The following is a 15,277-nucleotide window of genomic DNA, read 5'->3' as shown; positions in this document are numbered from 1 at the left end:
CACCCCGGGCCTTCCCTACGTTTTGCGTCTGGGGGCGGAGCTCCAGCTACTAAAGCACCTGCGTCGGGGGTCCCGGATGGGAGAAACGTCGAGGGTCAGCACTTTCCAAGCTACTTACTTTCCCCGTGCTGGGTGAGTTCGTTCACTCGGGGACCATTCGTTGGGCAGCAGGTGACCGCGCACCCACTGCGTGTCCGCGTGGAGCTTACAGTCTGGTGGCGAAGACAGGCGATGGAAAAGGATAAGTAACACAGAGGGGCTAAGGCGGCGCCGCCCAACAGGAATGTAGTGAGAGCCATACAGGCAATTAACAACTTTCTCGTAACCACACTAAGAAGGTAGAAAGACACAGGTAAAGTTAATTCTAATAATGTTTATTTAACTCGGTATGTTCAAAACAGTATCATTTCAACATGTGGCAGTAGTGAATTTTAGGTCCTTGGTGGCCACGTGTGATTTGGCCCAGTGCAGATGTAAACCTTCCGGGAATTAAATCAGCGTGATACAAAATCTGGCAAAACTCAGCTGCTCCGACCCTCTGTGAACGTGGTTATGCTGTGTCTCTGTCTGAATGCTGATTCAATACCTCTGTTCTCTTGGCTGAAAACTCATTGATGATGGTTGAGTACAAGAAATGGATGTATAAAAACACATGCTTTTGTAACTAGCTAGAAGGAGACTTTCCCGTCTGTGTATGCAGCAAACATAAAGGGCACCATGAACTCAGGGTTATGACTAGCGCTCCTGCAAGCCCAGGTACCCCACCTGCGCTGGTTTCCACACCCCCCTCAGTGTCAGTGCTGTTTAGCAGTGAGAATAACAGCACGACCCTGGCTCCTGGAACAAGGGAACCACTGCCTGTCCTCCTAACCACCTTACCCAGATGGTGGGCATGGGCAGTGGTCCTTGGTGGCATTGGATATGCCTTTACCTCATCCTGTGCCTCTTCCCTCATGAAAAGGCATGGGTCTTGTTAGCTGATTTAGAAAGCCTGTTTGTTACCAGGTTTTACCCATAAGTGGCTCATTGGGACAATTAAAGCATCAAAAAGATGACTATACTGGATGTAAGCACATCAAACATATAAATATTTATGAGTTCATAAATACTCTAAAACAAAACAAAAAAAGAAAAACTGACCAGAACACCAACTTTTTGTTCTAAAAATTAATACAACAAAAGAAACAATTGTTTCTTTCTGTATAAACCTTATCTGGGGGCACACAAATAGTTGATAGGAGAAGATTCTTTATAGACAAATACAAGCTAATGAGAGTAGAAGGAATGATGGAATTAGGAAGTCTTTATTTTAACACCTATGTAGTAGAAAAGGGATCTAGGCAACCATCATCAACAGATGCTAAAACCGTTAGCTCAAAGTGTGATGGGGGCTGTATAATGGGTGGGTCAGGCTGGTAATCCAGAACCCACTGATGAGTCTTCATGAGTGTCACTAAGGGGACATTTGGACATGGTGTGATGCAAAGCAAATACATAGCATCACCTCTGAGCGTCCTTGCCGAAAATATTTCAGCTGAATCTAAGTAAGTTTAACAAGAAATACAGCAGATAGAGGAACAAGTTAGATAACACCAAATCAGTCATGTGGGACATTTTACAGGGCAACTGACCTAATTTCTCCAGTAAGTAAAAGACAGGGAAACTAGGTGGGGGAAGGGTGCATTTACAGACAGAAGAGACTCAAGACTTATGTGGTAGAACATCTAAAAGTAATATGTGTACTTCATTTGGGTCCCAATTCAAGCCAACAGTTAATTATTTTTGAGACATGGGAAATGCAGAACATGATCATAGGGAATAATTATTTTGTTGGCTGTAATAATGGCAGAATAGTTAAAAAAGAAAAAATGTATTGGTTATGGATGCATACTGAAGTATTTAGAATAAAAGCATGCTATAGCTTGGATTGTTCTACAAACATTCCAAAAAATAGGGAGGTGGGGATAAAAGGAAAAAGAAAAGAATAGATGGAACATGAGTGGAAAGTGTTGGTAACTTTTCATGCCAAATAAAAAGACTCATGTGGATTCATTATATTATTGTTTCTCTTTTATGTGTGTTCAGAGTTTTCCATAATCAAAGTTACAGTAGCGTTATTAAGAGATATTGTTTCTTATAAACATCAGGACCCAAAACATCAGGACCCAAAATATCATGCCACCAGTAGCATGCCCTGTAACCCAGGGACTGTGGGAGGGATTGGGGGATGGTTCGTTGTTTTTCTGAAGTGGAATTACAAGTATATTCAGGCAAAATTTCTCATGAGGAACCCCAGCAGTTGGAGAATACCAACCAAAAGTTAGGCTTATTGATTGTGGCAAGGGAGACAGCAGAGCAAAGGAACCAAGAGAGAGCCCACCAAGCCGAGAGGGACACTGGGTGGACGGGGGTGGAATTGAGCGAACTTGGTTGGTCAGACTCTCAGCAGAGCAAATATGTGCCTAAAAGGGTTAATATTCGGCCTGGCCTGAGAAGCCAACCTAAGGATCCTCAAAGGTAAGATAAGTGCGGGATAGTACACAGACCCCGTGAGTTGCAGCTCTGCATCGGGTTGAAATTGAGGTGACTTCTCTGGGTGACAGTGGCCCATGAGACTCAGGTCCTGTAGGCAGTGGAGGGATGTCTCATCCTTCCACCAATAGGATTTCAAGAACAGGTTTCCCAGCACGATGTCCTGTGCTAATTAACAAAAGCAGGTGCCACGGTGCCCATGGCACCCCCAGGAGTCGTAAGGAGCGGGAGTCAGTCGTGTTCCTCCTTGCAGAGCACTCCTGACAGGCACCCTCACCACGCGCTGCTGTGAAGTTCAATGGCGACTGCCGCACAACACGTGTACTGGTGTGACAATAGACCACCGGCTTCCTGGGCATTGACTGTTTCCCCGATGCTGGCCGGTAGTTTGCAAGGTGTGCCTCATTTCACTCTCCTCAAAGCCTTTAGACTCCACATGGGCCTGCGATGTTTCCAGCTTGGGGAAATCGCAGCCTTTGGAGGCTGATTCGCCTCCTTCACCACCAGGGAGCCCACATCCCTCCGTTGTCTGTACAGTCTTCCAGTGGGTGTAGCTTTTCAGAGGGAACTCTTTCCTTGTGTTCCCAGAAGTCTATCAAATATGCCGAATTCTGCTCCTTCCTGTTCTTTCTGCCACCTAACAGATGTTCCCCAGGCCTTCCTAAGCACCCAGGCATACAAAGATTCGGAAGGTGGGACCCTGGTATTCAAGGAGCCCCCACTCAGCAGGCATCGCTCCATCCCAGCACACCATTGGCCCTTTCCTGTCCAGGCCTGGGTCAGGCAAAGTGCTGTCTTGTTCAGGGAGAAGTGTCACTGATTGTTCCACAGCTCTGCTCCCCGCCACACACACACACCACCACCACCCCTCTCCAGGGATCGTCACTTTTTCGGGGCTAAAGCTCCCCAATGTTCTAATCTTTGCTGCCCCCTAGTGGCAGGCATGAAGACTATCACTGTGCTTCAGGGGTTATGCTTGCAAGTTAAAACAATTTTTCCCCACCAATTTTACCTTTTTTCCTTTCTTTTCTCTTACTTCTGAAAAACTGCAGCAGTATTAAACCTTGTTCGAAAACATCATCAATTTATGGTCCCAAGAGCCACCAGACTGGGTATGTCATTTCAACCAGCCGTCACATCACTTGTGCACACATTCAAATCCACCGACCCGAGAATTCAGTGTGTAAGGACTTGGCGTTATAATCTGACAGGGCTTGTCAAACTCGTTTCAGCTGGTGAAACCAGCAACCTTATACGTCTCTATTTATTAGCCTAAATTATTTTTGCAATATTCACATTTTCAGGATAAGAATTTGCTTTGCAATAGCAAACAGACCCAGAGTTAGGTCTGGCTGCCTTTCCTGTGACTACCCAGTGTGCTTTGCGCTGGGGGCTCTGGCCACACGATGGCCTGAAAACTCCCACCACACAAACCCTTCTTCCTTCCTTGTAAACACAGCTCACAGACCTCGACCAGAAGCCTCGCTCAGTCCCCACGTGTTGCGTGTTCAGGAACGCAGCGCATCGCTGTCATCATCTCATTCTTTTTCCCACCCGACTCCTAGCCCCTCCGGGCAGGGACTCTTGTCTGCTTCCCTCTGGAGCTCCAGCGCTTAGTGGGCGCCCAGCATTGTTGGAGCTGTTTAATGAATGTTTGGTGAATGAAGGAAGGGGGTTTGGGGACAGCCAAACAGGACAAAGGCTCCACGGAGGAAGGAACCAGGCGTGCAGAGGGAGCCATGTCTGATTCCGATTAGAGCAACCAGGAAAAAAGGTCATGATGGAAAGGTGGAGGAAGAACATGGTAGGCTGTGCTTCTTAGCATTTGCAACTGCCTCTCGTTACCTGCGGCGTGGCTGTTTAGTTAGGTCTCTCTCCCCTCTTTCAACTGAAAGCTGTTTACTTCACATCTCAGGGGTGTTTCCTGCCCAAGGAGGCGTTGAGTCACGGGCGGGGGGCGAATGGTGCCATGAGGTTGGCCTAGAGGCTGGGGAGGGAGTGAGTGGCAAGGTCAGCTGAGCACAGGGACACAGCAGAGTCCGGCACCTCTCTCCTCGTCAGTCTCCGTTTGCTACCATCTCTTCCTTCTCTGATTCGAGGCATAACTTAAAGAATGATCTCAGAGCTCATCTAGTCCCCATTTCCTGTTTTAAAAATCAGCAGACCCAAAAAGGTCAAGTGTAGTATGAGGCGTGAACAAAACATATGGTGAATGTTTAAATAAATTAAAAACAAAACTTATTACAGTAAAAGACACATTGCCATGAATCCCCCTCAAAATACCCCCCCTCACTTCTAACACACTCGTCCCATCGTTCTTGCCACTTTCTGAAGCAGTTCTGGAAGTCCTCTTTCCTGAGTGTCTTCAGTTGTGCTGACGTGGCTGCCTCGATGTCCTGAATCGATTCAAAACGTTTTCCTTTCATGGTCATTTTGATGTTGGGGAAGAGCCAGAAGTCGCATGATGCCAGATCCGGTGAATAAGGTGGATGAGGACACACTGTAATGTTTTTATGTGACAGAAATTGCCGTACCAGAAGTGATGTGACACGGAGCCTTTCCGTTGTGATCACAAAAGATGGTGAGTGCTGCTGCCGAGTGCCATGCAACGGAAAGGCAGGGATCTTCAATATGGGAAGCGGTGCATCAAACCTTAGTAACAGCATGTGACAAGTTTCAGCTTGTTCAGTGCAGTCAGTCAGGTGTGAGCTACAGTTGAGAGAAGGTATGTTTTAAAGTGTGCTGTAAGTCATCCTCCATCATGACAACGCTCTATGTCCCACATCACTTCTGGTGTATGGCAATTTCTGTCAAAATCATTACGGTGTGTCCTCATCCACCTTATTCACCGGATCTGGCATCATGCGACTTCTGGCTCTTCCCCAAAGTAAAAGGGATTGACATCGAGGTAGCCACAACAGTGCAATCACGAAAGAGGGCTTCCAGAACTGCTTCAGAAAGTGGCAAGAAGGATGATATGAGTGTGTTGGAAGTGAGGGGGAGTAGTTTGAGGAGGATTAATGGCAATGTCTTTTAGTGTAATCAATTTTTTTGAAAGATTTTATTGGGGAGTTGGGGAAAGGAAACAGTGTTTGGGAACTGGGGAAGGGGAACAGCCAAGTTGTTGTCCTTCAGTCTTAAGTGGAGGGCGTAGCTAGCTCAGCTCCAAGTCCAGTCACCATCCAGCTGCTCATACGCAGCGTGTGGCCACTCAGCTCAAGGTGCTGTGTTCAATCTTAGTTGTGGGTGGGCATAGCCCACCATCCCATGCGGGAGTCAAACCAGCAGCCTTGTTTTTAGGAACACGTGCTCTCACCAGCTGAACCATCCTGTTGACAGCTCACTGGCCCATGTGGGAATTGAACCGGTGACTCTGTTGCTCAGAGCTCGTGCTCTTAACCAACTGAGCTACTCGGCAGGTCCCCGTAATCAATTTTTTTATTTAAACATTCACCATACTGTTTTTTTTGTTTTAAAGATTTTTATTGGGGAATTGGGGGATGGGAACAGCCCAGGGGAATCAGGGGAAGGTGTACAGACAAGTTGCTGTCATTTTGTTCTTCAGTCTAGTTGTGGAGGACGTTGCTTCACTGGCCCAAGTTGGCACCATCATTGCGCTCTTCCCGGGTGAGGCAGATCAGTCGCCGGCTTCTGGATGGCCGCTCACAGCGGCTGCTGGCCGCTCACGCTGGCTGCTGGCTACACACGGTAGCCCATGGCAACCCACTGCCACAGGGGCTGCAGCCTACACCATCGCCGGCAACTCACGGCAGCCCAGCTCCAGGTTGAGCTGTTGTTCAGCATCTTAGCTGTGGAGGGCAGTGCCACTGGCCCTCATATGTGGGATCCGAACCGGGGCCCTCTGGTGTCCCAAGCCAGCTCTCAACCAACGCGCCACTCGGCCGGCCCTCACCATACTGTTTGATCACACCTCGTATATTGCTTAATGGGGTAGAAATTCAGACCAATGGTAGCTACATAGATTGTGTGCTTACTCTGCAGGCAGTTTTCTAAATGCTTTATACTCATTAACAATAATATTCATTTCAACCTGTTACGGGTTGAATTGTGTCCCCTCCAAAAGCTACATTTAAATCCTAACCCCCAGTACCTATGAATGTGACCTTATTTGGACATGGGGTCTTTGCAGATTTAATCAGGATGAGGTCATTAGGGTGAGACCTAATGCCCTGTGGTTGGTGTGCAGACAGACAGACAGACACACACACACACACACACACAGGGAAGCCGGCCACGTGAGGGGCAGAGATGGCGTGCACGGCCCTGCAGCCACCCTGATTTTGGACTTCTAACCCCCAGAACTGTGAGAAAATACATTTGTTGTTTTAAGCCGCCCATTGTTTGGTACCTTGTTGTGGCAGTCCTAGGGAACTATTCACAGCCCTGTCATCACTTATTATCCCCGAGGAAACAGGCGCACGGGTGCTCCGCCCGTGGCCGAGCTAGGAATCAGACCAGGCTGGATTCTTAGCCACTCGGGTCCGCTGCTTAGGACCAGCTTTCAATCTCACGCACCACCCGCGAGGCATGACATTCTGTCTAGAACACCCCTCCTCTCTGGGCCGCCCACTGTCTGTGGAAGGGGGACCCCCCTCATTCGGAAGGCTCACACAGCGTTACGCTCAAGTGCTGGAAATGGGGTTGGACAGTGAGTGACGATTCAGCGTGGCCTGTCTCCTTGCCCAAAGTCACAGAACTGGCTGGTGGGAGAACCAGGGTCCCACTCCAGAGCCCTCACGAGGGCTGCCTCCTTGTCCTGTCTCCCGGAAATCTGCACCTGACCGTGACAGGACACCGAAGCGTCTACAGTGAACTAAAGACAGTGCCGTCCACTCGAGTGAAAGCTCAGAAGCTTCTCCCCCCAAACAGCCCCCAAAAGCCCTACCTAAGTTTTGTCATGTCTTTATACCTTTATTGAAACAAAGACAATAAAAGCTCCCATACTATAAAATATTTTCCTACTAAAGGGTTATTTCTGCATAATTCTATCTGTTGATATCTAAAGGACTAGTGTGTTTTTCATCACTCCTCCTCCTGACCATATATTACTTAGTTTAAAAAATATATAAAGGACATGGGAGGTAAAATTTCTTCCTTACATTTGTTAGAAGAGGAAACAAAAGCATATTTCCAGTTAGATAATTCTTACAAGACACAAGATTTTAAAATAACACTCATTACATAATTTATTATACTTGACCGATTGTTTATTGTATAAAAATATGATACTTGTATTAAATAAAAATTTAATACAAATTTTAAGTTTTCCACCAATAATTGTATGCATGGTATAAGGTAAACTATAACCCGTTTCCTGATCACAAGTCCATAAACAAATAGCTAATTCACAAAGTACATTCTTTTTCTCATACTGAGTCCATGAAAACACAATTTCTTTCATGATATGAGTTCTGAGGCCAGTATTCCTTGCTACCAACAAATGCCAGCGTTCTGAGAAAACAGTTTTCTTTGTAAATATTCCACCAATTCAAGTCTTGACTTTAGCGTCTCAATCTCATAATACGGGATCTGTAAAGGGAGGAAAAGAAAATTAGTCCTACTCCATAGTCGGACTTTCCACTGGGTTTTTGGTTACTTGCTTGTGTCTCGCACCCTCCGCCATGGCAGAAGGTAAGCTCCCGGAGGGCAAAGAGCATGCCAGCTCTCTCATCCCGTAGGCCCAGTGCCAGCAGCAGCACCTGGCACATAGCAGGGGCTCAGCAAATACAAAGCAGAGTATGCAAAGAAAACTGGTGCTCTGGTATTGCCAGATTAGAGTGAAACGCAGCCTTGAGCTGGGAGCTGATGAATGAGCAGAAGTGAGATACTCGGGGTGCTGGAGACCAGTGTGGTGGCAGAGGCAGCTGGGCATAGGAGAAAGGCGAGGGAGTGCAGGGGACAGAGGGGGCGGGGACGGGAAGTGACCACTGGGCTGGAGCGAGGGCCTGGGACAGACAGATGCAAAGGAGCCTCCACCTGGTCCTGTAAGCAACACAGTGAAGGCTTCTGAGCACACACCAGGACAATTGGTTCTAGAAAATCCATCTGGGGCTGTGCCGATGAAGTGGAAAGGCACCCAGACGGGAAAGCAGAGGGCAGACTGGTGTACGGCCTAGGGCACTGGGAGGCTCCACGGGCACCCACTGGGCTCCTCGCAGAAGACCTTACGTGATTTACGACGTAAACACAAATAAGGTCTTCAACGTTAAGTGTTTTATGAAGATCCTAGTTTTAATGGGCTGTCTTGTCCATTTTTATTTATTAAATTGGAGAAACTAAGATACAACAGACTTTCCAAGAATTCAGTAATCTAAACATACTTAAGCAGAGCTTACAGAGAACACAGGGATTCCCCACTTTTGGAAAAACTGAGATTTGAAAGTTCTGTGTTTCAAAATATAAATCGAGAGATTTAGGCTTAATTAATAAAGTTGGCATTTAAATTCTTGATCCTTAGGGCTGGCCGACCACTTAGTACCCTGGAAAGAGTGAACCTGAACTACTGCTTTTGGGGGAAAAACAACAAAAACAAAAACAACATACCTGAACAACCTTATAACCCAGTAAGCGTAGGTGTCTTTGCTTGATTGCTTCCTTTCCCAGTAAATGTTTGCTATTCAAACAAAATCTGTTTGGACCATCAATACACAGTGCTACCCTGAAAAATCAGAGAGAAACTTAGTTTTTAAAACAACACAATATACTTATATATTTTTAGTTGCCAGAGTTTATTTGGGATTTGCTTATTCCTATTTGCCAATGCTATTTTCAAATGAATTATGACTGTGTATCCTTTAATGGTTGAAAAAGCACTCAATTTTATTGCGGTTCATAAAATGTTACAAGGCATTTCTAAAAGTGGTATGCTGCAAAGTAGTGTTTTAATTTCCAGAATCATGTCTATTATTCCTGCTTTCCTAAGAAAACATCATTGTTTATTAACTTCAATAAGACTTACAACATAATCCACAAGTTTTCCTTACCTTTTATGTACATCTTCATTAACTGTAAATGGTAATACAAATCCTTCTTCATCTAATTTAATTTCAACATCTGGTGAGAAAAGAGGAGAAATCCTTCGTGTGATCACCTCACAAACACTACCTTCCTTTCCTCCTCGTCCTGCTGTGCTTCCTCCACACGGCGCTTACCAGGCGCCTGAAGGCTGCAACGTAAGGACCACACCAGACAACAGTCAGAAGTTTCATTCAACGGGTCTGTGCTCAGCCAAGTCAGCCTTAAACCAAGAAGGCTCAATTACACAAAGCGGGAGTGGGTTCGCAGGTCACGTAGGGTGTGCAGGACCGTGCACACAGCTGAACCCCTCAATCCAGGCAGTGAAGACAGTTCTTTAAGGTAAGCTGAGCTAGACGCCTGTGCACCTAGAACCTTTCATCACAGGAGCTCCCAGGCCGCCAGGGTAGGACAGCACCCTGCACCCCGACACGTGGTCCCCATGCATGGGCAGACTCCCCTTCCTGCCCTCTGGTGTTCTGTGCCTTTTGTCCTAGAGCCCATAAAGGAGGGAGTGAGATGTGACCACCTGAAGCCCACAAAACACTGTCTTCTTTGAGCTGATTTGCTTTTACTCATCAATTTTAAAAAATTGTAAGGGTAGAAGGTCTTGGACGCTAGTCAGCGCTGTCCCATAGAACTGTGGTGACAGAAATATTTATACCCGAGCTGTCCAATATGGCAGCCACAAGCCACCAGCAGCTACTGAGCACCTGAAGTGTGGCCAGGGCAACCAGGAACCGAAGTTGAAATTTTTCAAACAATTTAATTAATTAGAATGTAAACTCTTGGACACCGCTGAGTATCACAGCAGCTACAATTGCCGAGCATTTACTATGTTCCAGGTATGAGTCCACACTGTTTCATGTACCCCTACACAAGTCTTAGAGGTCGCCATTCCTCCACTCCCAGCTTACAGGTACGATGCGGCACAGGAGGGGAAAGCCTGCGCAGAGCGTTCTGCGACGACATGGCTGCCGCACGGGCCCAGACCGTTTGGACTCTGCAGCCCAGCTGCTCACCAGGCCTTCGGTGGCTCCTAAGTCCCACACACTCCACATGAGAATGCACGCACGCCAAGGTTTAGTCAACAACAGACCTCCCTCCTGCTTACCTATCGTGTAGCAATATGGCGTCAGCACTTTGGAAGCAAAATACTGTCTTGCTCCTAAAGAGTCAATCAGGCCACTCATCACAAACTTATACAGCTGGAAATCCACAGGCGTCTCCAGGGAACAGCACGGCGTGAGAAATGACTTCACTTGGTATTTAGGAAGAAGTTTTGGACCCTAAAAATCGTATGTGCAAACAGAAAGAAAAGTAAGGTGACAAAGCCAGAAAAGAAGGCGAAGCTACCTGAGGGTAAAAGTTGATCAAAATTCCTTTATAGGCAAGATACATTTCCAGGCCTTAGGACAAACACCTTTCTCAAAATGACAATGCAAAATAGTCATTATAGTTCAAGTGCAATCGTTCAAAATATCTTTTAAATGTGCCTGAGTAGTAGTCAATGATCACCATAGGATAGAGAGAGAGAAAGAAAAGGCAGGGAGAGGAGAAAGGAAGGAAGAAAAAGAAAGAAGGAAATCAATGTTATAACAGTTTAAGAAACAACGTTGGAGCTCTTAGAATCACTTTAAGGGCCTTAAGGACACGCAACTAAAATTTCAATAGTAGAAAATGCGATAAAGGTGACATTTCAATTGAGTAAGAAAGAAATACTTGTGTAATATATAGTGGTAGCAATTGGGTTATCCATGTGGAAAAGAACTAAATTAAAGTTATCCCATCACAGACTATAATCAATTACAGGTAGATTAAAGATCTAATTATAGTAAGAAAAATAGTAATTTTTAAAATTTGGTAAAATATTTATATTACCTTAAGAATGATAAGATATTCTTAAGCAAGCTAGGAAACCCAGAAGCCATACCAGGCGGATAGATCTGACTATAGAAAATTTAAAAATTTCTGTACAGCAAAAAGCATGGTATTATACCAAAAAATAAAAACTACAAGCTGGAAGTAAGTGCAATATACATAATATTTAATACCTCTGTTTTATAATGAGTTACAGGGGGTAAAAAAAGCCAAACAATGCAAGAGAAATAAGTTAGGAGGTAGAAAGGCAACGGACAGCAGATGTAAATGACCAATAAGCATTTGAAAAGGTGCTTAACTTCATTGTTACTCATTAAAATACAATTTAAGCATGTGGCATGGTATGGTACTTTTTCACTGAGTTGAATGACAAACTTAAAGTGACTAATAGCACGATGCAATGAAGTGGGAGGGGCAGGGCCACCTCCATTCATTGCTGGGGAAACGTGGCATCCACAAGTCTTAGGGTAAAAAACATCTGTTGGTATTTATCAAAAATCCAGTCATCCCACTTTCAGAAATCTAGCCTCTAGATTAAGAAAAAACCCAAAAGGCTTCAATATGAAAGGATACGCAAGGATATTTGTCACAGGGCTGCTGACAAAGTCAAATATCGGAAAAACCTGAACTTCATCAGCAGTGATTAAATACCAGGAGCTACCATGCCATTCCTAAGAAGAACGCGTTGGATCTTGACGTGTTACCTGAGGAACGTCCACGATGTGTTGGGCATAAAAGCAAATTGTACTTTGTCCCACCCCCTGGAGAGACAACCTGGATGAGCAACTTTTCAAACTGGTTCAATCAAGTTCGGAGGACGAGGCGGGGAGATGCGCACCTGGAGACACTACCTCTGACACGAAACCAGGTGCAGGATAACGTTAGGAGAACTTGATGGACGCACAAACTCCACGTCCACTAAACTTATCAGACCAGAGGGCAATTGCTGGCTTGGCCTAGAAGCGTACGCGGTGCTGTGCCATGTGTTCAGTCCAGTCAAGGTCGCACCTGACAGGTACCGGAAGGCTAAAGCCCTCAGCGTGATCTCAAGGACTGACTCCTATGCCCGCTGCACTTGATAAAAACTTCCAAATCTTACACAGCAGGAAGCAGGCCCTTCAAGGACAAGGAAGCAGAAGTGGGGTCGATTTATCAAAGAAAGGGCTCTCTGGTGGTCACTAACCCCAAGTGAATGAAAGTTCTGGTTTCTGGTGAAGTTTCTGAGACAGATCGAAAGAGAGGGAGCTGAAAAGATGTTGAAGGGCAGGGAGGGGCCAAAGAAAACCTCCCCCACAGGCAACTAAAGCGACACAGTTTGTGCTTTTACCTTATAGAACGGGCATTCTAGGATGGAGGTTAACAAGAGCTGGGTCAGCTGTGCTAGGCTCAGTCTGTCCAAATGTGATTCTTCACCTAAAATAAAAAGCATCCCAGTCACAGTTAAGTTTGCATTTGGTATCTGTAATGAGAGAAAAGAATATTAAGAATGTACATGGAACTTCTAAATGACACTAAGGAAAGAACATGTTACAGTTAATGATGCCTTCTTACTTGCCGTCAATGCAATCTCATTCTTACTTCTAACAACTCAAGTTCCTAACTACAGACTATATAAAGGGGGACAAAGTACGTTGGCAGAATTGGTGGGAATTTCCTTTAACTATGGAGATCCAGAGTTTTGACATATTTGGTGGCCTTGAATTAAGATGAACACCATCTTCTCAAAATAAAAACGAGGAGTTCTACAGTGGCTGTCTCACGGAGATTATAACAGTACTGTGATTGGTGTCACTGCCACCCCCACAGTCCCACAAGAACCCTCGGTGTCTCAGCTAGGGCAGCAGTCTGTTCACCCGACACTGTTTTCTCTCCGGATGCAGTGTCCTAGCATTCTTTAACTCTGCGTTTACATGAGCACCTGCAACTGCAGATGTCTCCTTTAGGTAATCATGGCAGGAAAAAGAAAGGCGAGGCACTGCTCAGTGTAAAACATCACAAATTCAAGGTTGAAACCAACTCACCTAGCAGCCGTTGAAGAAAATAAGGGCTGAACAGTTTGGCCATAAAGTTGACTGGATGGCATTCAATAAGCGAACACGAATGGAGAAGTTTCAATAGTGTTTTGGGAGGAAAATAATTAATATGAGTAAATAATCTATCTTCTAGCTTTCTAAATAAAGCAGAGGCATTTGGTGGCAAATAATTGAGTCTTCCAAATGCTTCAATCAACTCAGAAATCTGACTAGGTGAGAATTTCTCCAATTGGCAAACAAAAGTTTCTGCCACTGCATTCAGGATGGGCTCTGAAAGAATCCGTTTTCGGCTGCAGTACTCCGTGACTGTGCTGACAACCTCGGGGTCCAGAGTGAGACAGAGGGAAGCCACGTGCTGCTCCAGGGCTGTGGTAAGAAACCTGTCATTGTGCCCAAAGTATATGAAAGCCTCTAAGACCTTCCTGAGCTCTTGGTTGGTGAAATGAGGGATATGCCTCACAACGTATTTTCCCAATTTTATAACCAGAGGAAGTGCCTGAGTTTGATCAAGAACCACTAAGGCAGTGAGAACTTGGCTTATCGACTTAGGACTCAGGTTGGAAACTATTGACAGGGCAAAGTTGTTTATCTTATTAAGAAACGTTTGGTGTTGGTCCGCTTTTTCAGCACATGCCTGCAGTATCCTATAAAGGGCCACAATGTCCTCAGGGGGGAAGGTTTCCAAGTTTTCACCTTGCAGTTGATATATAATCAGGTCTAGTGTCGCACAGCCTGGGCCTTGCAATTGAATCAGACTTTCTCCAAGAACACAAAGCCCGTGGACTTCCAGGCCACCCCTGTGGAGACGATGCTGGCATTCCGCCACCAGGCTCCGTAACAAGTTGCTTTGGGGACCCACATCCAACAGTGTCAGGGCTTGCAAAGCAGTCACCAAACTAGTGTTTGACAGCTTTGAGGGTTCCTGTTCAAACGGAACGCATAGAGCTTGAAAGACGGGATTCTCTAGTACTGCCTTGGGCAGCCTCTGCTCGCCATCTTTCTGTGCCACTTCACAAACCCGTTGTAAGGCCGCCGCCGCCATTGTATCAGGCAAAGTCTCCAGTGTGTTTATAAAACTTAGCACTTCTTCTGATGAAGCGGAGCTGTTTAGTCTCCTGTAAAATATCTGTTCGTCCATGCTTTTAAGATTTTGCTCAAAACCGTCCCGATCGTGAGAGAACACGGGCTCACCAGCTGGAGGAAGGTCATTTCCATTTTCTGAGTGGAACTCTTTACAACGGGCATGGTGGAACCTGACCCTGAAAGGCTCAGGTTGTCGTGAGGAGAACCGTGGACCCAGACGCTCCCCGACTACCTTGTGAACGTGATTTACAGGTTGACTTTTCAGAGCAGCCAGAGCGCCATGTATCCGAAAATCAGATAAATGACAAAGGTTCCTCCGCAAGGTAATTAAAGCCATGCCATCAGATTCACGATGACTCTTGATTTTGTAACTAAATTAAGGAATAAAACACATGGTTAACTACATTAAGAATATGACTCGTCCGACAACATCAAGGCTTATAAAACTAAGACTGAGTGCCCAAAAGAAGTGATTGATAAACATTTGCCACTAAAATTTAAGTATGAGAAGTGCAGGGTCCCTTCAAACATAAAGCTTAGCAGTGGCTGGCATCTAACAATAAAAAAACGCTATTGGGCCGGCCGAGTGGCGCGATGGTTAAGAACTGGCTTGGGACACCAGAGGGCCCCGGTTCGGATCCCACACATGAGGGCCAGTGACACTGCCCTCCACAGCTAAGATGCTGAACAACAGCTCAACCTGGAGCTGGGCT

At 45.7% G+C, this 15,277-nt stretch overlaps 1 protein-coding gene across 2 annotated transcripts in view; it reads right to left on the bottom strand.

The window, feature by feature from the left end:
* Positions 1 to 7,755: 7,755 nt before the first annotated feature.
* Positions 7,756 to 15,277, bottom strand: part of FASTKD3 (FAST kinase domains 3) — an 8,849-nt gene continuing 1,327 nt past the window's right edge. The window contains exons 2-7 of one of the 2 annotated variants that reach the window (XM_019631608.1): positions 13,470 to 14,935; positions 12,776 to 12,861; positions 10,682 to 10,856; positions 9,537 to 9,606; positions 9,097 to 9,211; positions 7,756 to 8,082 (exon numbers count right to left, since the gene is read on the bottom strand). In XM_019631608.1, coding sequence (XP_019487153.1) covers positions 7,984 to 8,082; positions 9,097 to 9,211; positions 9,537 to 9,606; positions 10,682 to 10,856; positions 12,776 to 12,861; positions 13,470 to 14,901 — 1,977 coding nt within the window. In that variant the 5' untranslated portion in view covers positions 14,902 to 14,935 and the 3' untranslated portion in view covers positions 7,756 to 7,983. Of the gene's footprint in view, positions 8,083 to 9,096; positions 9,212 to 9,536; positions 9,719 to 10,681; positions 10,857 to 12,775; positions 12,862 to 13,469; positions 14,936 to 15,277 lie in introns of those variants that run through there. The other variant, XR_002122673.1, reaches the window with a different exon arrangement.

This window comes from Hipposideros armiger, unplaced genomic scaffold (genome assembly GCF_001890085.2).
Source record: "Hipposideros armiger isolate ML-2016 unplaced genomic scaffold, ASM189008v1 scaffold_1018, whole genome shotgun sequence".
Classification (NCBI taxonomy): domain Eukaryota; kingdom Metazoa; phylum Chordata; class Mammalia; order Chiroptera; family Hipposideridae; genus Hipposideros; species Hipposideros armiger.
This window is presented reverse-complemented; position numbering and strand designations above follow the sequence as displayed.